The 17,696-nt window shown below is 42.5% G+C and overlaps 1 protein-coding gene across 7 annotated transcripts in view; it reads left to right on the top strand.

The window, feature by feature from the left end:
- Window positions 1-17,696, top strand: part of DNHD1 (dynein heavy chain domain 1) — a 75,267-nt gene that overhangs the window by 1,149 nt on the left and 56,422 nt on the right. For all 7 annotated transcript variants that reach the window (XM_033206600.1, XM_033206596.1, XM_033206594.1 and 4 more), the window contains 5 exons: window positions 267-1,104; window positions 4,980-5,153; window positions 10,835-11,038; window positions 11,117-11,227; window positions 13,235-13,391. In XM_033206600.1, coding sequence (XP_033062491.1) covers window positions 267-1,104; window positions 4,980-5,153; window positions 10,835-11,038; window positions 11,117-11,227; window positions 13,235-13,391 — 1,484 coding nt within the window. The remainder of the gene's footprint in view (window positions 1-266; window positions 1,105-4,979; window positions 5,154-10,834; window positions 11,039-11,116; window positions 11,228-13,234; window positions 13,392-17,696) is intronic.

Below are 17,696 nucleotides of genomic sequence, written 5' to 3'. Positions count from 1 at the left end.
GGTATTGGGAGGTAAGAAGGAACTCTTCTGCCAGGAGGGCTCTCACCTCTGTCTTAGGCCTGCGCCTTACCAGAGTCTTTGGGGAAGCAGTAGGGAGGACCTGAGGGTCTCAGGAAAGGCTCTCTGCTGATCTGGCTCTGCTCTGTAGCTCCATCTATTTCCTTGTCCCAGATCCTTTCTTCTTCCTAACCCCATTGACTCTGACCATCCCCTGCCCAGAACTTGAGGTCCCTTCTCTGGCCCCTCTCCTGGGCTGTCCCATGCAGGTGAGGCCTGGCATCTGGCATCCTGGAACTGGCAGTTGGAGCCTGAGCTGTGGGCAAGGTCACTTCGACAGCAGTTGAATGCCCAGCTCCTCATGGTCCCAGAGGAGAAGAGGGTAGGTTTGTCTTCTGATGAGACATCATCTGATGCCCTTAAGTCTTGGCACTCCTTATGTGTCTTGGACAGCAAAGAAGAGCCCTTGGCCTGTCAGCAGAAACAGAGGCAGTTCGTGAAGCCAGCGACTGAGTCAGAGCAGCCCACAGTGCTGGAACTCCTGCTAGCTGAGCTCCGAACTCTGTTCTCAGCTGTGTTGCAGGACAGTAGCCCTGCAGCTTGGCGCTATCTGCATGCAGTACTGGGTCTACTGCCTCCATATCGTGAGTTGCTAGTTGGCCACCTTGATTTTCTGCCCTTCCTGGAGCAGCTGTACTGCTGGGCACCCTGGGTCCAAACCCATCTCCATCTGGACCTGCTAGGTGCCATTAACCAGGCCTTTCCTCCAGACAGCTCTTTGTTAGACAGTGCTTCCCATGCTGACTGCTGTCCCCAGAAGCAGAGGCTCCATCACAGGCCCCCATGCCCAGCTTGCCCTTTTGTGCAGGCCCGGTGGAGTAGGCAGCAAGTAAAGGAGGAGCTGGCCACCTGGCTGCGACCATTGACACTGCCCGAGCTACAGCGCTGCCTGGGCATTGTTGGTGCTCAGGTGGCCCTAGAAGAGGCTGTGTGGCTGGATGGACTTAGTCTCCTTCCCTTGGCACTGGCAACGGACATCCCTGTACAGTATGAAAGCAGTGACACTGACAATGCAGAGGAGGAGCCTGTTGGAAGAAACGAGACCAGGTAAGTGAGGGACTCAGTCTAGGGCTTTGAGCAGAGGAGAAAAAGGAGCTGTTTTATGGGTGCCTGTAGGGCCACTTGGAAATTTAGATCCAGCTCTCTGTTGATCATAGGGATTAGCCCAACTCCACACAAAGCTAGTGTAAGGCTACTTTTCTCGTCCTTTTTCTCTGCAAAATAAACCCAGTGGTGTTAGTGTTAATCCCCATGGAGAAATACAGAAATTAATGAAAATCAGAAGTCAGCTATGAGGCAGCCAAAGCTTTAGAATAACAGCTTGACTTTTCAGTTTCCAGGCTTCTTTCTTAGATGATGCCAGAAGTCTCCTTAATTCTTTTTCTGTAATTCATTCATAATCACTTAACATTGCCCAGGCCTACCGTGACTTGATTCCTGGATGCTGGGTCTTTCCCTCAAGGTACCCCTAGGGAATGCATGTCTGAGTGTCCTTACCACATGTATGTGGGTTAAAACAGCTCCAAGGCAGAGTGGAGTTGGCAGCACTACTGGATAGAATTTCATTTTGACACTTCCAGAGTCTTCTTGTCCTGCCGATGTGGGCACTCTGGCCCCTTGAGTGATTTTTTTTTTCTTTTGTTTCTTTTTTTTTTTTTTGAGATGGAGTCTCACTCTGTTGCCCAGGCTGGTGTGCAATGGCGTCTCACTCTGTTGCCCAGGCTGGTGTGCAATGGCATCTCACTCTGTTGCCCAGGCTGGTGTGCAATGGCGTGGTCTCGGCTCACTGCAACCTCCGCCTCCCGGGTTCAAGTGATTCTCCTGCCTCAGCCTCCTGACTAGCTGGGACTACAGGCATATGCCGCCATACTCAGCTAATTTTTGTATTTTTAGTAGAGACAGAGTTTCACTATGTTGGCCAGGCTGGTCTCGAATTCCTGACCTCATAATCTGCCCACCTCTGCCTCCCAAAGTGCTGGGATTACAGGCGTAAGTCACTGCGCCCAGCCCTGTTTTTTTCTTTTTAAAAATATCTGGCTATCAGAGCTCTCTACAGGATTTCAGAATGCTTACAGAGACCTCTTCTCAGTGTTCTTTAACTGTAGATTTTTTTTTTTTTTTTGAAACAGAGTCTCACTCTGTCACCCAGGCTAGAGTGCAGTGGCCTGATCTTGGCTCACTGCAACCTCTGCCTCACAGGTTCAAGTGATTCTTTTGCCTCAGCCTCCTGAGTAGCTGGGATTACAGGCTCATGCCACCATGCCCGGGTAATTTTTGTATTTTGGGTAGAGACAGTGTTTTGCCATGTTGGCCAGGCTAGGTTTCCAACTCCTGGTCTCAGGTGATCTGGCCACCTCGGCCTCCCAAAATGCTGGGATTACAGGCATAAGCCACTGCGCCCAAGAGAGTTCTTTAACTTTAATCTTGGAATTCTCCTTGTCCTCTGACCTCATTTTCTAGACAATGCTTTGCAGCTGTCTGTGGCACATTTACTGTTTGGGAAGAAGGCTAGTTTTACCTTTAATTAAGCTTGACTTCCTCAGTTTTTGCTGTTAGTTTATGGCTAGGTCAAGTCTTTCCATTAAAGCCTAATGTTGGATAGATAGGTAGGCTCCTGGGGTGCTGATGGAAGGTGGCCAATGCCACAAATTTATGGTAGGCCTATCGGAATCTTTTCCTTTTTCAAAGAGCTGCCCTGTGCCCTGAGTACAAGTTTCATTTCCTAGGGGAACTTAACTGAATTGGCTTGGGCTGAGATGTTGGGAAGGGATCAAGTTCTTTGTCCTACCTTTGAACCTGGCAGTAAACCTCTAAGGTCTAGCTAATATGGCTTCATTTGCATTACGTTCTCCAGGAGTGGCTTCCCAGGCATTCATTCATTTAATAAGTGTTGGATAGCTACATTTATTAGGAACTGCAAGATTCTAGGGATACAGAAGTGAATGAGACAGACTCAATCCCTTCCCTTGAGGTATTACAGTTTAGTTAGGGAGAGATAGTTAAGTTGATAACAAGTAAAATATAATTACAAATTGTAATAAGTGCTATAAAACAAAAGAATACTGTCTTTTGCCTGGCTGCTCCTCTGGGAGTGGGAGAGAGAGAGAGAGAGAGAGAGAGAGAGGGAGTGTAGTTAGGGGAAAGTACTTGTGGGGAATGTTCAGTTCTAGATTAGATTAACAAAAACATTGTTGCAGGTTAGGAGGTGAAACAGAGTTTCAAGGAGGAGGGAGCAGTCAGTAGTATTACATGTTAAATGAGACAAGTAAGAAGAATGAAAGTGTTCATTGGCTGTAGTAATAAGGAAGAGGTTAAGTTTTGTGGGGAGGAAGCTAGATTGTGGTGCATTGAAGAGTGAATGGAAGATGAAGTGGAAATCGCATTTTACAATTTTTTTGTGAAGCTTAGCTTGAAGGGAAAAGACAAATAGCAGGGCAGCAGCTTGAAAGAATTTTGGTGTCTGGGTAGGAATTTTTTTTTTTTTTTTTTTAGAGAGAGATGTTGATAGCCCTTAACATAGTGCTTGAGAAGTAGGTGCTCAATAAATATTCATAGACTAAATGAATAAATAGACTAAGGTAACAAGAAGAGTAGATTAAAAATATGTCATAGAGAATTAGGGATCCAGAGCACTGATGGAGGAATCAATCTTACAGAGAAGAAAGGATACCTCTTCCTCTGAAATTGGGGGACAGGTAAGTGTGTGGGAAGGCAACTGAAGTTGAGGGAATTGGCTAATGGCTAAAAACTTCAGCTTTCTCCAGGCAGGGAAGGAGACAGAGAATGGGGTGGAACTGGGAGCTCAGCAGGGCTTGCATGGGGTTAGGGATAGCAGTTTGAGAGGCCTGAAAGAGGTAACTGCCTGAGGACTTGTGTGAAGACATCAGAGCAGAATGAGCCCACAGCTGATTGGACACCAGGAACCCGTAGAGGAGCAAATGTCCTTGGTTTTGTGATCTTCTGAATATACCATATCATATAGGACTTTGTTGAGAAAATGAACCTATAAGAGCAATTATACCATTTAAGATGTCCTGATCTAACACAACAGTTAATCAAGGACATATTTGTAAAGGTTATAAACCATATTGTTGATATGAATTCTAGAATAGGATTGCACTGTTATCCCTGGGGAAATTTGTGTTGATCTAAGTTTGGGTCAGTTAATGATACTGGTATATTCTGACTGGCTAAGTCTAAGTTAAATCATTCCCGAGTTTTTTTGTGTGCGCTCTCAGGTCACCCCGACTAAAAATTATTAGTCATTCGCTTTTGAGTTATTGGTAACTAATTTCCATACCAATTTTCTTGACCAGAATGCAGAAGAGTAAGAGAATGAGCGTATTGGTGCAGGCTTGAGGGGGCCAGCATTAGATCTTGGCAGGAAAGGAAATAATATGAAGCTAGAGGTTGGGTAATGGTGGGGGAAGAGCAGAAAATGTAACAGGCATGAAGATCATTCAGGGTTGGAAAGCACGTATAATGGAATCAAAGATAGAATGTTAGATCTGAAAGGCTAAGAAGGTTGAGCTGGGAGGGGAAATCCAGTACTGTGGGCTTACATAGCAATGAGTTGCGAAAATAAAGTCTTCCCATTATTTGTACACAATGTTATGTAATACTGACTTCACAGTAATTACAATCAATCCAGAATGATTATTTGTTTATCAGAAAGGGAGAGGTTGCTCACACACACTTTTGTGCCAATATTGTTGCCTAACTGTGTTGCGTAATGCACTATATTTGCCCAGTATGTGGTATCTTTGAATATAGATGGTAGTCAGGCTCTGACAATGCCATGTCAGGTCTCCTCAGGCACCTGATCTAGCTCCTCCTTTCACTAGTCAACAGTGGCAAGGCCTCCCTCTAAGGTACTTGACCTTTTTGCTCTGCCTTTTCTCTCCTGACTTTTTGTCATACAGGTCTCAGCTTGACTATGAAGTTCCCAGGGAAAAGACCCTCCAAAAGAGCAGCACTGGCTTCTCACCTGAGACTTCCTTCCTGGGTAGCCAGGTGATGACTACTCTGAAGACAGAGAGATACCTGAAGAAGATCCACTTCCTCTATCTCAATGTGGCTCCCAGCCGGTACTTTAGGTGAGAACCTATGTCCAGGCCCCTTCTCCTCTCACTGCCTGGTTTCCTTCTGTGCTATCTTCCGCCTCTTCTTTCTCCGCATGTGCACCCCTCTCCCTGTCCTTTCTCCACATACTCCTCCTCTGACTCCAGTGTCCCTCTCTCTTCCCTTCTCCTCAGCCTCCTCCTCCTTTCCACTCTCTACCTCCCCTTCACTCCCCTTTGTTTTTGCAGTCTTTTGTCTTACACATCCTTTTCTCACATTTTGCTCTTCTTTATTCTATCCTAGAATGATAGAAACATTTGTTCATAGCCTCAGAAGTAAATTTTATGGTGATCTCTTCCACCTCCAATGGAAAAATCATGTGTTTGTTTAAATCTTTGCAGTGTCAGGAAAATTTTTTTCCAGGCATCTTGTTCCTTAGACTGAATCAAAGTCTGCGTTCTTTTAACTTCTACCTCCTGGTTCTGGTTTATCTATGTGGCTGTAAAAACAGGTCTTCTCCTTCCCCATGACTCAAGAGGCATTTATTCACTTCCTCTCATTAGATCCAAATCACACCTACTTTTAAAAATTTATTCTTCTTCTTATTATTTTGAAGCAAGGGCTCACTCTATCACCCAGGCTGGAGTGCAGTGGCACAATCATGGCTCACTGCAGTCTCAATCTCTCTGGCTCAAGCAATCCTTTCACTCAGCCTCCTGAGTAGCTGGGATTATAGGCATGAGTCACCACACTCGGCCAGTTTTCTAAAATTTATTTTTTGTAGAATGAGGTCTCACTATGTTGCCAGGCTGGTCTCAAACTCCTGGGTTCAAGCCTCAGCCTCCCAAATTGCCAGAATTACCGGCATGAGCCACCATGCCCAGCTCAAATCTCACCTATTTTTAAAAGCCCTATTCAAGTCCATCTGCTCCCAGAAATAATTGTAGTAATTGCCTTTAACCAGGCTCTTCAATATATTAGGCACTGTGCTAATAAACTCATGACATGGGTTACCTAATCCTCATCTACCAGGTAGGTGCTATTATTATTTCAGTATATGAGATGAGTGGACTGATACATAAGAGAGGTTGAGTAATTTATCCAAAGCTACATAATAAGTGGTGTAACTAGGATTTAAACCTAGGACTATCTTAATCCAAAAGTTTATGCTCTTAAGCAGTATCTAATACAGTCTCCCAAAGAACCTTATTTCCTGTACACACTGATCTCTTGAACTTAGGTAGCACTAATGATCAATATCATTTATTCATTTACTGATCAATTCATTTAATAAATGTTCACTGAGAGCATCTGCCAGTTATTAATTGATTGTCTGTTGATTCTAATTCTCCTCCTCCCTCTCTGCTTTGTGATACCAGGGCTGAGATTCTGCAAACTTTTTCTCTTTTTTCAGCTGGCCTCCTATTAGGTTTGATTAATGGAGAGTGCTAGGAGACTGGACAGCAAGATAAGAGGGGAAGGGACTTGCTGCTTCGTTTGCTTGCTTTTTCTGCCATCATCGCCTCAGCAATGGTCTTTCACCCTGGCATCAGCACTTTCTTTTTTCTTTTTTGAGACAGAGTTTACTCTTGTTGCCCAGGCTGGAGTGCAATGGCACGATCTTGGCTTACAGCAACCTCTACCTCCCTGGTTCAAGCGATTCTCCTGCCTCGGCCTCTGAAGTAGCTGGGATGACAGGCATGTGCCACCACACCTGGCTAATTTTGTATTTTTAGTAGATACAGGGTTTCATCGTGTTGGTCAGGCTGATCTTGAACTCCTCACCTCAAGTGAGCCACCCGCCTCAGCCTCTCAAAGTGCTGGGATTACAGGTGTGAGCCACCGTGCCTGGCCCAGCCAGCACTGTCTGAATCAGCCTTTTCATAACGCTGAGAGGTACCAACACCAGTTGGTAGCCCCTTTCCTTCAGAGTTCTTTTTGTTGTTGTTTTCTTTTTTTAGACAGTCTTGCTCTGTTGCCCCTGCTGGAGTGCAGTGGCAGGAACACAGCTTGCTGCAGCCTCTACCTTCTGGGCTCAAGTGATCCTCCCACCTCAGCCTCCCATGTGACTGGGCCCACAGGTGCCCACCACCGTGCCTGGCTAATTTTTAAATTTTTTGTAGATATGGGATCTCACTTTGTTGCTCAGGCTGGTCTCGAACTCCTGGGTTCAAGCTATCCTCCCTTCTCAGTCTCCCAAAGTGCTGGAATTACAGGCATGAGCCATTGCACCCAGCCCCATTCAGAGTTTTGAGTCTCAACTCTGCAAGGCCCCTCCTCCAATCTCAGCTTCTAATAACCCGAACCTCTTTCATTTGTTCCTCTAGTTCTGGAGCTTTTTTTTTTTTTAAATGGAGTCTCGCTCTGTCGCCTAGGCTGGAGTGCCATGGCGATCTTGGCTCACTTTAAGCTCCTCCTCACAGGTTCAAGTGATTCTCCTGCCACAGCCTCCCAAGTAGCTGGGATTACAGGCACCTGCTAATATGCCTGGCTAATTTGTGTATTTTTAGTAGAGTCAGGGTTTCACCATATTGGCCAAGCTGGTCTCAAACTCCTGGCTTCAAGTGATCCACCCACCTTGGCCTCCCAAAGTACTAGGATTACAGGCGTGACCCACCGTGCCTGGCCTCGACATCTTTTCAAAAACATATTCTCTTTATTAAATTCACTTTGTTGAAATGCCTAGTATGGTTTCTATTTTACTGCCTGGACCCTGTCTAACACGGTATCTGGTATTATGAGTGGCCCCAGGAAACTAGCCTCTAATATAGGATCTTCTTTGATTTGGTAATATCCTTGGCCTAAAACAGTATTAAATTCCTTGCTAATGGGAAATAGGATACTAGTAATCCATGACACATAGTGGCATCACAATTAATTAAATTATCACTTGTGGTTGAATGTGATACTGACACCTAGTAGCTGCTACACTTGACTGTCATGGCTGTAATGATAGTAATGGTGACAATGTGGGATGGAATGCCTATAAACCATAGTGGAGAGCTTACAGAAAGCAAATGACAAGCATAGGGCTTTAAACTATTAGCATCTTTTATAATCAGAGAAGCATCACGATCAAAGACAATGAGGCACATAAAGAGACAAGAAACTATTGACAAGAGAACTAAAAAGGCAATGGATGATTACAGGGCCAGGATCTGCCAAAGAAGGAAACCCGTTGCAATGAGTTCAGTATTTGGTGCTGCTTTTCCCCAGACAGAGGCACCTCTCAATTCCTCTCAATATAAAGGTAGTTAAATGTCAATTTTGCTATACCTTCCTGAGATACTGAAAAGAGGAGCCAAGCTTTCAACAGACTCAGGGAACTAAATGAGCAAAAGTTGCAGTTCAGGTCCCATACCAAGGAGGAGGTATATTTCTGGTTCCACTTTACTCGTGTGTTGTAGCCATTTGGGGTCTCGACCCGAAGCCTGGGGGATTACATTTTTGGGTTCTCTGATGTGTTATACAGATATTATATTTCATGTATTATCCAGTTTCATATGTTATCCAGATAGTTGGCCTAGTTTTTCTAGTTGTTCTCAAGTGGGAATGTTGGTCCAAATTTCTAGTGCACCATCAATAGAAAGAACTTTTTCACTTGTTTCATTTTATTTCTTTATTTGCTATGTAATAGGTTTTTTAAATGTGTTTGAATTTATCAACATTTTAATTGCATTTTCTCCAGTGTTTGATTTACATTTAGGAATTTATTCCTTCACCTCCTTTATTCCTTGAGTCTTTGCTCAGCTGTCACTTCCCCACCCTTACCACCCCATTTAAAATTGCACTTCTCCCCTGGCACTGCCAATCTCCCTTTGCCTGCTCTTTTCCCCCCTCCCTGTTGTTAATGATGTTTATCATCTTCTCTAGTAGAATGAGAGCTCCATCGGGGAGGGGTTTGGGTTTGTTGTGTTTAATGATGTATCCTCAGGGCTTAGAACAATCTGGCATAGAGTAGATACTCAGTAATATTTGTTGGATGAATGAGTGAACTAATTGCCCAGATTAGGGAAAGATTTGGTGGGAGTAGATACTGAGTTTAGTACAGAACTTGCTGAGTTTCAGATGCAAGCAAGACGGTTGAGATGTTGTGAAAACAACTGAATGTTTGGGTCTGGGACTCAGGAAGATATTGACTTCCCCCATCTGCTCTCTAGTATCTTGTCATACTCCAGTTGATTCTGAGCCCTTCGAGGACAAGGACTATATAGAAGTCATCTTTATGTCCCCATCGCTGACCACAACACTTGAACAGAGGTACAACTTGATAAATGGTTTAACTAAGTTCCATAAAGGCAGGGAGTGAATTTTTCTTGAACACTGCTGTATCCTCAGTGGCTTACACACTGCTTACCTTATTAAACATTTGTAGAATGAGTGAATTTCCTCCAAAGGAGTAGTGGCCATTGTGAATGAGAAGGGTACTCTGTAACTCCTGGCCCTACACAGAAACAGCAGCCTCCATTAAGTAGGTCATAGGAAAAGGAAATACCTCTTGGGAAGAGCCAGGGCTCAGTTAACATAGGCAGTCTCACTGTGGGAAGCTAAATGGCCCACTGATTAAAGGAGGGGCATGAATCAGGTAACTTTGGTTTTAAATCCTGTATTGTTCCCTTAACCGTCTTGGGCAAAGCTTTAACTTCTCTTTGTTTCAGTTTTCCTATCTGTAATTTGGGGATATTAGTACTATACTTGAGACACTTTAGTAACTTTGTCAAAAACAAAGCAAGGTTTTAATATGACTTGACTTAGTGCGTCCATTCTGGTATCTATCTAAATGTTCTTAAGTCACTTGCTTAACAATGTTTTCTAGAAAGCTGAGAGAGATAAGAGATAGAGGAGGGCTATTTTATCTCTTAGGTATTATAGGACCTATGATACAGCTTTTAAAGTGCTAAAAATATATGTAATACTTAAAAATATTGCTGGCTCTGAGTTATATAAAGAAAACAGAAAAATAAAAATAAATGCTTTATTAAATGTATCTAAACATAGCATTATGCTAACTGGCCTACTGTAACTAGATACACCTATTATATCACTACGTATATATTGCATTTAATGTGGGATATAGGTGCATTTTGCTGAAGTAAGAGAACCCAAGACCAACTAAGATTTTTAAGATGGCGCTGAAGGTACTTGTCTAGTTAACTAGGTTGCAATTTTCCTCTTTATTTGCCTGTTTCTAATTTTCTAGTCTTCCTCTGCTTTTCTCCAATCTTGGTTACTCCACCAAATAACATTCTGATTATCTCTGCATGCATACCCAAGTATGTATGTATTTTGTCATTTCTAGAAATGAGAATTTTTCACATTTATCATCTCTAAAATTGTGATGCATCTTACAAATTGATGGAATATCTTATTAGAAGCATTTTTATCTTAGCATTTCATAAGATAATGCTGCAGCTTATGGTGGACAGTGTCTTAGTTTTGATGGGATGTAAGATATCTGTGTGTGAAGATATTCATTTCTTGGAACTGGCGAGCTGCCTTTTTCTTTCTTCCCATCTACCTTTGGCTTCGGTTTCTTAATAATATTTGTTTCATCTTTCTAGTTTAAAAATCATTCTGTTCTCTTTCCCCCTTTTTCTCCTTTCTTCTGCCTGCCTTCCTGTTTCCCTTTTTCATCTCCTCTATCCTCCTTCAGTCTCTTAAAGTCTGACCAAGTTCCCAGGGCCTTCACTGATCAGAGCTCTTTTCTTTTTTAAAGGCCTTACAGCCTGATGGTGGTGCCACCCGACAAGGTGAATCCCGAGCACTACATCTTCTCTCCCTTTGGGATCTTGCACGTACATCCTGTGGAAGGTAGCGAGACGATGACACTGGGTACCTGGCACCATCACTGTGTTCTCTGGCAGCAGCTCCAGTTCATTCCATTCTTTAAGTATTACCTCTTACGCAAGTCCTTTACCTGGTAGGTAATGACAGATATGTGATTTGGTAGGAAATGGATGACAGCAACAGTATATTATCACTGACCTCTAATTTCTAGTTGGAAGAAGAATGTGAGATTGCAGGGGCTGCATCGACTCCGGAATTTCCTAGAGAATCATCTGCTCTTGGCTGTGCCCCACTTTGGAGCTGGGCTACTCCATATTAGTAGGTGAGGTATTAAAAACACAACTTCATTGAGTTTTTAAAAATTAGTTTTACTAAAGGTAATAGTATGTTTGTTGTAGAAAATCTGACAGATACAAAAAAGCACAAAGAAAAAAACCTTTAATCCTTCCAGCCACTATGAACATTTTGTTGCATATCTTTCTAGTCTTTTTTCTATCACATATACAAAATGTGATCATACCTTACATACTGTTAAATAACCAGTTTTTTGTTTGAATATATATTCTGAATATATATTCTGAAAAGATTATATTCTATTTCATGAATAGAATATATTCTCTATGGAGAATATATGCAATATTCTCCAGGTAATTATATATCTTAAACCACTTGCTCTCACGTAATTATGTGTAATGTCAGATCTGGGGGTCTAATTCAGTTGTTTGAATCCAAACTCTCTGTTCTTTCCAAGATATTACTTGGATACTTTTTTCTTTTGGAAAAGGTTGGTTATTCCTATTTTCAGTATTTCCTTGCTTTCCCTACACGACTCCTCAGCTACTCTTAGGTATATTCTGTGATAAGAGTTGCAAATTCAGATGCCTAAAGGGCCTAAGCAGGAAGTATTGAAGGAATGCAGTGGTTTAGGTGGAAGACATTAGGGAGCATGGGAAGTGCAATCTGGAGACTGCATCTAAAGAGGATAGTCACTACTCAGTTCCAACTAATTGTTGCCATTTGGGAATATAGGTCCAGTGTGATCAGCCACCTTACATTTCAGGATTTCCTAGAAGTCCACATTTTGTTGTGAAATTTCTCACTTTTAACTCAAATTTCAACCCAATTTTAACTCAATTTTTTTTTTTTTAACAGAGTTTCGCTCTTGTCACCCAGGCTGGAGTGCAATGGCGTGATTTTGGCTCACTGCAACCTCTGTCTCCTGGGTTCCGGCAATTCTCCTGCCTCAGCCTCCCAAGTAGCTGGGATTACAGGCATGCACCACCATGCCTGGCTAATTTTTTTTATTTTTAATAGAGGCAGGGTTTTGCCACGTTGGCCAGACTGGTCTTAAACTCCTGACCTCAGGTGATCCACCTGCCTCAGCCTCCCAAAGTGCTGGGATTACAGGCATGAGCCACCACACCAGGCCTTCAAATTTTTATTAAAACACTGTATGCTAGCCAACTCTTAGTGACTCATTTTGAAAAACTTTTCCACTGAATTTAACCCAGTTTGCAACTTCTGCTCTAGGGGGTTTCATCCTCCAGTCTAGCCTAATCATCATAGTGTAATTAAGAGCATAAGGGCTTGGGAGGCTGGACAGATCTTATTTAGACCTTGAGTACTAGCAAGGGACTTTAGTATTTGAACCTCAGTTTCCTGATCTTAAAACTCAGATAAAGATTTCTACATTTAATTCTGTAATGAGAATTAAACAAGACTGTGAATACGAAGTGCCACATTCAGTATCTCTCAGTTGACACTGAATAAGTGATGCCCATTGTGACCATCCTGTCTGATTGTTAGGAGTCTTTTATCTTTTTCAAGGATGTTTACAGATGTGGAGTTCTCTGGGGCTTGGGAGGTGTGGATAACAGGATTGGGCTTCCTCAGGGATGGACAGCCCATAGAGAACTTCCAGTTTCATCACATTTGATCCTAAAATTTACCTGTCCACCTAGACTTTTAGGACCCTTAGTTTTCTCTATTCCAAGGAAGAAGGCTCGGCTCTTAGAAGAGACTCATGCTCTTCTAAGTCAGATCTTGGTACCTATTTGACCCTCTCTTCTAGCAGAGAGATCACTAGGTATAAGCACTTGCACATACCCCAAGCCTTTTCTCAGCTTGTATAGCTGAGAAAGCAGCTTTCTGGGCTTATACTCTTTCAGAGAACTCTCAAGAGGGAGCTGTCACTATTGGTCACTGTTGGTAATGTTACAAGCTCTATAACTATTTGTGCACTCTGAGGTAAGTTAGGCTGAGAAGAGGTCAAAGGTATCCAAGGAAGGATTGGGATGCCAGCTCTGACCAGCTTAGTCCTTGATTCTAGGCTTCTACAGGAGCTACACTCTGTATCCTGGCTACCCCAGGAACTGGATCGGTGCTATGAGCTGCTGGACCTGCAGAAAGCTCTAGCCAAGGAGAAGCATAAGGCTCTACGACTGCTCCATCATTGCCTGAACCTCTGCACATCCATTCTTCGACTGGTAAGAGGCTCTAGTTTATTGTAGACCTTTTCTCCAAGTTGAGCTCCCCAGAGTTTCAGCCTCCTTTCATTAAGTTTCTCCTGGAATCCACTGTGAGACCTGGACTCTGCAGTTGAATCAGAGCCATTTTCCTGCCCAGCAACAGCAGTTTCTACTCTCGGATGGATGAATCAATAACAGGTGTGCAGAGGCTTAGACTCAGCCTTTCCCTACGGGTTGATCTTGATCTAGGAGCAGGGAGGAGAAGGAATATATCAATGTTTATTTTGTCTGTTGTTTATGCCGACCTTTGGGAATTAGGGAATTTGAGAACAGGAATCCTGTCTTTTATGCTGCTGAGCTTATCTTTGAACCTATCTTGAACCTTTGGAAGGCCACTGTGGTTAGTGGAAGGATGCAGTGATGGAATCCTTCCTAATTATGCGTATGTTGCATCTGCAATGCACACCCCCTGCCTAGAATTCTGGGAGGCCCTCCTGTATACTTGCCTGTTGCCCATGGCCTGTTATCATGGTTTGTTGTCAGGTGGGGCTGGATATTCACACAGGACTATGGCTAATTACCATGTATAGACAGTCCAGTTCTGAGAGAGGAGGCCCACCCAGATTTTGTGAAAATAACTAATTAATGTGAAGGAGGTATACCTTGCCTGGCTTGAGCCAGGTTTTGGGTTCTACCTGTTGCTTTGAACTGCATCAGAGGAGGTTAATCACAAAGGACAGAACTCTGAAGTCCAAAAACGGCCTCAACTGCAAGGAATTTCCTCCTTTTTTTTTTTTTTTTGTTTGAGATGGAGTCTTGCCTGCCTCAGCCTCCCAAGTAGCTGGGACTACAGGCGCCCGCCACCACGCCCGGCTAATTTTTTTGTATTTTTAGTAGAGACGGGGTTTCACCATGTTAGCCAGGATGGTCTCCATCTCCTGACCTTGTGATCTGCCCGCCTCGGCCTCCCAAAGTGCTGGGATTACAGGTGTGAGCCACTGCACCCGGCCAACTGCAAGGAATTTCTATTCCTAGGAGGAAGCAATAACTTCTGTTCATTGCTCTTGGATGAAATCTTAAATATTTAAAAATACCTATAATAAAACATTTTCACAAAATTTTGAATAGTCAAATTCCTTCCCCTTCTAAGAATTACCTATCCTCCTTATCCTACTCTGTTTTCCTTTTTCTGTCTTCCTTCTCACCTTTAAAAATACTATATAATTTGCTTACTATTTTTACTAATGTCTCATGATAGATTGTAACCTCCACAAGGGTAGAGATCTTTGTTTCATTCATCTTTGTTTCACAAAGACGTTCAATAACAGCTCCACAGAGTTTAAAACCTTGGATTTAACAGAACCTCTGCATATTTTACAAGTTTGTATTGATTGGACTCTTCAGTGATATCTTCTTTGGATGTTTTAGAAGTGTGGCTAAAAAGGAAATTCATAGTCTGTCTTCAGGAGGTTTAGAGGAAAGGGGCTAAAGGCATCAGCAATGTCAGGATCCTAAAGCCAAGGTGCAGGAGTGAAAAGGAGACAACAGCCTTTAGCCTCCAGGTAATAAATGCTGGACCTGCCGTTCTACCAAGCTGAATGAGGCAGGAGATGGGGGGTGAGCTGCTCCACAGCCTTTCTCTACCTCTCAGTTCCTCAATCCTACCTTTAATGCTACAAAAATAGTTATAAATTTTTGAAATCCAGTAGTCAATTTTTTATATGAAGGTATAATTCATATACAGTAGACAAATTTTAACTGTACAGTTGAATTTTTTGCATTTGTATTTGTATTGCTATATATTTGTATACCCGGATCATGATAGAGAACATTTCCAGCACCCCAGCAAGCTCTCTGGTGCCTTTTTCACTGATACCCCCACAGAGGTAACCAGTACTCTGACCTGTGTCACCACAGGTTAATTTTGTCTCATTTTGAATTTCATATAACTAGAATTGGACAGTGTGTGCTCCTTTTTGCCTGACTTTTTTCAGTCAACATTATGTTTGTGAGATTTATCCATAACGTTGTAGGTATCAGTGGTTCACTCTTTTTGTATAGCTAGGTAGTATTTCACTGTATGAATGACCACAATTTATATATTCATTCTCCTATTGTGGACATTTGGGTTGGTTCCAGTTTTTTGCTATTATGAATAATACTGCTATGAACATTCTTGTACATGCATGTCTTTTGGTGAACATAAGCATTTATTTTTTGCGGATATATATTCCAGGAGTGGAATTGCTAGAATAGAATATATGTATGTTTTACACTGCCAAACAGTTTTCCAGAGTGGTTGTACCAGTTTACATTTCCATCAATGATTTTGATTTCCAGCTGCCTTTCTTTCTTTTTTTTTTTTTGAGACGGGGTCTCACTCTGTTGCCCAGGCTATAGTGCAGTGGTGCGATCTTGGCTTACTTCAAGCTCTGCCTCCCAGATTCACGCCATTCTCCTGCCTCAGCCTCCTGAGTAGCTGGGACTACAGGTGCCCACCACCACGCCCGGCTAATTTTTTTTGTAGAGACGGGGTTTCACCGTGTTAGCCAGGGTAGCCTTGATCTCCTGACCTCATGATCTGCCCGCCTTGGCCTCTCAAAATGCCGGGATTATAGGTGTGAGTCTGGCTGTGTCTCCCAGACTGGAGTGCAGTGGTGTGATCTCAGCTCACTGCAACCTCCACCTCCCGTGTTCAAGTGATTCTCCTGCATCAGCCTCCCAAGTAGCTGGGATTACAGGTGTGAGCCACAATGCCCAGCTAATTTTTATATTTTTAGTGGAGACAGGGTTTCACCATCTCAGCCATACTGGTCTTCAACTCCAGATCTCAAGTGATCCACCTGTCTTGGCTTCCCAAAGTGCTAGGATTACAGGTGTGAGCCACTGCACCTGGCCTCAGTTGCCTTTCATTCTTACCAACACTTATTTTTTTCTTTTCCCTCCCTCTGTCTCTCCTCTCCATCCTTTCCTTTCCTTTCCTTTCCTTTTTCCTTTCCTTTCCTTTCCTTTCTCCCTACCTCCCTTCTTTCCTCCCTTCCTCCCTTTTTCCCTTCCTTCCTTCTGTGATTTTGTATTTTGTTATAATTTCAAACTTATTAGAATTGTGAGGATAGTAAGATAAACTCTCACATATCCTTTATATAGATTATTTTTCCCATTTGCTTTATTGTTTATGCTCTTTCTTTTTGTCTAAACATGTACACATTATTTTCTAAATCATTTGAGAGTAAATTGCAGGTATCAGCTCCCTTACCCCTGTCTTAGTTTTTTTTCTGTTGCTATAATAGAATACCAAAGACTGGGTAGTTTATAAAGAATAAAAGTTTATTTGGTTCATGGTTCTGGAGGCTGGGAAGTCCAAGAGCATCTGGCAAGAGTCTCATCCCATGGTAGAGGGTATCACATAGTGATGAGACATGAATATGAGACAGAGAGAGGAGAGGGGAAATCAGGCCAAACTCATCCTTTTTATCAGTAATCCATTCCCATGATAACTAACCCACTCCCATGATCAAAACATTGATCCTTTCATAAGGGTTGAGGCCTCTTGGCTAATTACCTCTTAAAGACTCCATCTCTTAAAATTGTTACTATGGCAATTAAGTTTCCAACACATTAACTTTTGGGAGACACATTCAAATCATTCAAATCATAGCAACTCCTATATATGTCAGTATGTTTTTTCTGTGAACGAGGACATTTTCTTTTATAACTATAGTACAATGATCAAAGATTAGGAAATTTCACTTTGATACAACTCTGTTATCTAATCTCTAATCTTTATTCAAAGTTTGACAATTATTCTAATAATGTCCTTTATTACTATATGTTTTCGTTCTTCAGGATCCAAACCAGAATTATATATTGAATTCAGTGCTCACTTCTCTTTAGTCTCTCTCGTATGGAACAGTTCCTCACCCTTTTTTCTTTTCCTTACTTGCTTCAAGGCATGACAACTCTACAGTACGACTGGAACATTCCAAAGCCTCCTTCCCCACTCCAGATCAGATCAAAAATAGAATTTAGCTGAGATCTTGCTGGGTACTTTCCCCTTCTCTTTTCTGCTTTGTTTACTCCCTTAGAGGCTCTTGTTTCCCTGAAGATCATTCCTTCAATAAATCACATTTCTCCAAATCCCTGTCTCAGAGTCTGCTTCTAGGAAACCCAACCTAAAAGAATATGTATTAGGCCAAGCTTATTCACTGTTGTATTCAAATATTCTATAGACACAATTTTTTTTTTTTTTTTTTGAGTCAGGGTCTCACTCTGTCACCCAGGCTGGAGTGCAGTAAGCCATGATTTTGGCTTACTGCAACCTCC

This window comes from Trachypithecus francoisi, unplaced genomic scaffold (genome assembly GCF_009764315.1).
Source record: "Trachypithecus francoisi isolate TF-2019V2 unplaced genomic scaffold, Tfra_2.0 Lachesis_group8, whole genome shotgun sequence".
Classification (NCBI taxonomy): domain Eukaryota; kingdom Metazoa; phylum Chordata; class Mammalia; order Primates; family Cercopithecidae; genus Trachypithecus; species Trachypithecus francoisi.
This window is presented reverse-complemented; position numbering and strand designations above follow the sequence as displayed.